Source organism: Serinus canaria, chromosome 7, assembly GCF_022539315.1.
Source record: "Serinus canaria isolate serCan28SL12 chromosome 7, serCan2020, whole genome shotgun sequence".
In the NCBI taxonomy this organism is placed as follows: Eukaryota; Metazoa; Chordata; class Aves; order Passeriformes; family Fringillidae; genus Serinus; species Serinus canaria.
In genome coordinates, this window is record NC_066321.1 from 8,653,126 (window position 1) to 8,657,823 (window position 4,698).

Consider the following 4,698-nt stretch of genomic DNA (forward strand, 5'->3'; position numbering starts at 1 on the left):
CATCCAACATTACACTAAAATAAAGAATTACAGCCAGCCTGGATCCTGAACACAGTCTACACTTTATTTCAGACTACAGATTTCTGAACATAATAAAATCTTTGGCTTGTAGCGGCGGGTTCAGTCTCGCAGTCTGTGGATCAGAATTTTTTTTCCTCGGGAAAAAAAAAAGAGAGAGAGACAGAAATTCACACACACACACAAAAAAAAAATAAAATAAGATCAAACGACAGATGAGAAAAGTCCGACATTTACTGTAAAACAGGAGCAACGGACATGGGGGGGGAAAGGAAAAAAAGGAAAGCAAACAAAACGAACAAACGAACAAAAGAAAGAAGAAATAGAGAGAAGGGAAGAGAGAAACTGTCCAGCAAATAGAGATCGCTACACATATTTCTTACCTGAAATTAAATATATACAAGGTCATATGCTGTTTGGCTATATAGAGATAATTTTTCTTAAGTGTTCATATTTATTTTTTTCTTAATCGGAGTCCTTATACTATGGATAAACAATAGATCTGCTTTTAAATCGCACCTGTCCGCCTCCCGGCCGGCGGGCCGGCGCCGCGGCGCAGGGCTGGGCTGGGGCCGCCCGCCTCACTCGCTCTCCTCTTTGTCCTGCACCGTGGTGGTGGAGTGGTTGTAGAGTCCCTGGGCCATGAGGTGCAGCGCCAGCCCGTTCTTAATGCCCGTCGCCTTCTTGATTTTGGCCCGTTTGTTCTGGAACCAGATCTTGATCTGGGACTCGTTGAGGCTGAGCTCCTGGGCCAGGCTCTGCCGGCGCTGCTCCGTGATGTACCGATTCGCCTGGAACTCCGCCTTCAGCCGCTGCAGCTGCTCGGCCGTGAACGCCGTCCGCGGCCGCTTGTCCTCCTTCTCCGTCTTCTTCTTCTTCAGCTTCCTGGTGCGGGGGCCTGCGGGCAGGGCACACACACGCCGCTGGGCAGGGCCGCGCCGCCGACCGACCGACCGCCCGCCCGACAGACCGACCGCCGCCCCCGCCCCGCCGGCCGAGAAAAAATGGCCGACGGGTGAATTTGTGCTGGTTCCGTGTGTTCCCCCCCCCAGCCCCCCAACCCCGGCACCGCCACCCCGGCACGGCGGAGGGAAGGATGGGGAAGGAACGGGGAGGCCGGGCCGAGCGTGCCCGCGCCATCACCCGCCGCCCCGGCCCCGCCGAGCCGGCCCCGCGGGTGAGCGGAGCGGAGCCCCGCTCGCCCCCCGTCCCGGCACACGTCGGGGCACCGCTCCGCCCGTCCTGCAGGGCCGAGCCGTTCTCGTCTGCATGGCCCGGGACCGGGGCCGCCCGGCCGGGCAGCGACTCCGCCGGGCAGCAGCGCAGGGACCGAAGGTTCCCGCTGCCGGGCACCGGGGAGCCGCCGCCAGCAGCAGCCTGGCAGAAGGCTGCCCTGGTCTCCTTTTGGGGAACAACGACCATCTCCGCAAAGCTAGCCCAGTCCTGGGGGGTCCTTCTCCGCCACCACCCCGGAGCCCAGCCGCCACCGCCCGGGTCGCCTGAGCTTTCCGGCGGCCGATCCCTGCCAGGGACCTACGGCCCCGCTTGCAGCTCCCTCCGCGAAGCCCAGCCAAAAGCAGAGCCCCACTGCTCCACATCCAGGCCGTAAAGGGGCCAGCTGAAGTCCAACACAGCTAGCCAGGGAAGCCACCGAGTCCCGGGGCGCATCCTGAGGAAAGCGCCTGCCGTGGAGGCGTACCCCCGGTCCTCTGCCCGCCGGCCCAGCCCGGCCATGGGGAAGAGGAGCGGGGAGGGAACCGTGAAGAATAGGATCTACGAAAATTCCCCGACAGCTGCCGGGCTCGGCGGGCGGTCCCAGGCCCGCAGCCCCCGCCAGCAGCAGCCGGAGCCGAAGCCGGTGAGGCCTCCCTGCCGCCGAGTAGGCCGAAAGCTCCTCTCCCGGCGCAGCTTTCCCCCGGAACGGGGGAATTCCCCCCGGCTCGGCAGCGGCTGTCGGCAGGGAGAGAGACGAGGCCCGGTGGGGAGAGGGACAGGGCCCAGCGGGATTCTCCCGGGCTGGAGCGGCGGGGGGTGGAGGGCGCGGGGAGTCAATTGCTGTGTCCCGGCACCTTGCAGCGGGGTGCCGGCGCCTCCGACCGCCGCAGCCCTCTCGTCCCCGGAACCGAGAGAAGCAGTCGGGGCCGGCGGGCAGCTACGAGCACAACAAAGAGAGCGGCCGAGCCCAGCCAGCCTCCCCTCGCCTTTCTCCCCTCCGGATCGCAGCGAGCAGGGTGCGTCGGGGAGGAGGACATGCAGAAATTATTCTCTGCCCGAAGAAAGGGGAGGAAAGGAAATGAAGGCGCAAGTGCAGAACGCCGGGCGCTCGGTGGCCCTGGGAATCGGCAACACAACACCCTCGGCCGGGCCGGCCGGGATCGAGACCGTGCCGTCTGACAGCTCTATCACCCCATCAATCAGCCCAGTCAATCAAAGAGGCTTTTCTGAGTTTGAAGTCGCTGGACGTGTCAATAACGGGGGATGGAGACGGCTCGGCCGCACTGACGGCCGGCGAGGAGCACCAGGCCGGGCAGTGCGGAGCGGGGCCGGGGCCAGGCAGCGCTGCCTCCCCCGCGCACTGCAGCGGCCCCGGGCTGGCACAGGGGAGCCCAGCCCAGCACCGCGCCGCGCTGGCCGATCCCTGGCTGCCGGCTGGAGGTGCCATGGGGGAACCCCATCTCCTCATCCTCGGCTTCTTTCAAAAAAAAAAAAAAAAAAGGCAATTAAAACCAAAAAGTAACGGTGAAAAATAAAGGGGTGCCTGAGGGCGCCTGGGGAATGTAAAGTCGTAGAAGGGGCGGCAAAACAGGTCCGGGAGGGCCGAGGCGGCGGCTCCCACGGGGACGACCGCGGGCAGAGGCACAACCCCACCCGAGCTGGGCCCCGAACGCAGCACGGAGCACCGGCTCCGGCAGCAGTGCGCGGCCTAAGGGCCTGCCTGGCTCGCTGCAGAGGCCCGGCTAAACAGCCCCTCCGCTACCTTCGATAAAGCCCTTTCTCCTTCGCCTCCAAGAAAACACTACCTCCTCCCCCCGCATCGCCAACAGCCCCTCAACATGTGCCTCGGGTCTTCGCCCCATCGCTACTCCAGCAGCACCCAGGAAAAAAAAATTAAAATAAAGTAAGGGGAGAAAAAGCCTCAGAACAAGGGAGCGGCCGACCCCGCTGCCTTTTTCTCGCAACGCTCTCACCCCGCGCGGCCGCGCCGCGGAACACCCGGGGCTGCGGCAGGCGGGGCGGGCGGGGGCGCGGGAAGGGGTCGCTCCCGCCGGCTCTCCGCATCGAACCGCTGCCGAATCGGGGCCCGGCGTCACATTCAAATTTGGGAGACTCGGAGGAGGAAGGAGGGGAGGTGGCGGTGGGGGGGACGCGTTTCCTCTCGCCCCGGGTGACCCAGGCCGCCCTCCCCCCCACGCGAGGTCCTCAACAAGCCGGGAGCCAAAGCCAAGGGGGGAAGCGGGAAAGGAGGGGGGGGGCGACCTTGTCACGATTTAACAGCTCCCAGATGCGCCGCGGTTCCTTACCCGAGGACGGTCTGTCTGAATACCTAGTGCAGTAGACCCAGGCAGGCCACACCAGCGGCTGTTGCGAGTCGGGCTTTATAACAGGTCCTCCATTATTAGAGCCCATGAGGAGGATGGCGGGGCTGCCGTGCTCCCCGTACTTCGCCGGGTGAGTCTCGCCCCCGTCGGCGGGGGGCTTGGCCGCCCCCGACGCCGCCGCCGCCGCTGCTGCCGCGGCGGGACCGGCTTTGGCGGCGGCGGCGGGCGGCGGCGGCGGCGCGGAGCCGTCGGGACGGCAGTTCGAGTCCGGGCAGAGGAGGGCGGGCGGGTTGGGCGGCCGGGCCAGCAGCGGGTTGACGTTTTCTCTACCTGAGCTCTGCCCCCGATCTCCGTCCCGCTCCCGGCTGCCTCCTCCTCCGCCGCCGGCCGGCGCGGGCGGCTCCTTCTTGCAGCCGAAGTCCGGCCTCAGGATGTTGTCGATGAAAAAGTTGGTGGTGCGGTGGGGCGGCGGCGGCGGGGGCGGCGGCGGTGGCGGCGGGTGGCGGCGGCGGGGCAGGGGCAAGGGGCAGGGCGCGGCGGGGGAGGCGGGCGCGGGGCTGGGGGACACGGGCACGCTCTCGCCATCGCTGCCGCTGCTGCTGCTCGCCGGGCCGGGCGCCGCGTCTCGGTGGCCGTGCCCCTCCGGCGGCTCTTCCATGCTCAGTCCCCGCCACGGAGAATCGCTGCCTCTTTTCCCCCCCACCCACCCACTTTACGCCCACCCCACTTTGACGGTGGGTGGCGGGGTGGTAAAGGGGGAGGAAAAATTAAAAAAAAAAAAAAAAAAAAAAAAGAAAAGAAAAAAGAAAAATATTAAAATCCACTTGTTGGGCTGGAGCTGAGATTTTTTTTTCTCTCCCTCTCACGGATGGATCCAAAACCTGGGAGATACTGGAGGGCTTCTCTCCCCCTTCTCCCGATCAGCTTATATTTCCACCACCAAAAGAAAAAAAAAAAAAAAAAAAAAAAAGACCACACCAAAAAAAAAAGCCAAAAAGGTGTGCGGCTGCACCACGGCCCCCCAAAAAACCCGCCCCCCGAAAACCCGTCACGATCTGCCCATTTCCCTGCCGCCGCCGCCGCGGCGGCTCCGCGCTGCCCCGCTGTCACGCTCCGCTCTGCCCACGCCGCGGGCTGCTGG

At 64.3% G+C, this 4,698-nt stretch overlaps 1 protein-coding gene across 1 annotated transcript; it reads right to left on the reverse strand.

Annotated features, from left to right (window-relative positions):
* Window positions 1-282: 282 nt before the first annotated feature.
* Window positions 283-4,263, reverse strand: EN1 (engrailed homeobox 1). Its single transcript, XM_050977088.1, has 2 exons — window positions 3,540-4,263; window positions 283-916 (listed from the first exon to the last, which is right to left on the reverse strand). Exons 1-2 carry the CDS (start codon window positions 4,213-4,215, stop codon window positions 600-602), a joined length of 993 nt encoding a protein of 330 aa, XP_050833045.1. The 5' UTR covers window positions 4,216-4,263; the 3' UTR covers window positions 283-599.
* Window positions 4,264-4,698: the final 435 nt, after the last annotated feature.

What these genes read in the sequence shown, in the direction of transcription:
- EN1 (XM_050977088.1), bottom strand. Translation starts at nt 4,215, where the DNA reads ATGGAAGAGCCGCCGGAGGGGCACGGCCACCGAGACGCGGCGCCCGGC. An exon ending in TTCAGACAGACCGTCCTCGG is followed by an intron (nt 917 to 3,539) that starts GTAAGGAACCGC and finishes CCCTGCCCGCAG; the next exon opens with GCCCCCGCACCAGGAAGCTG.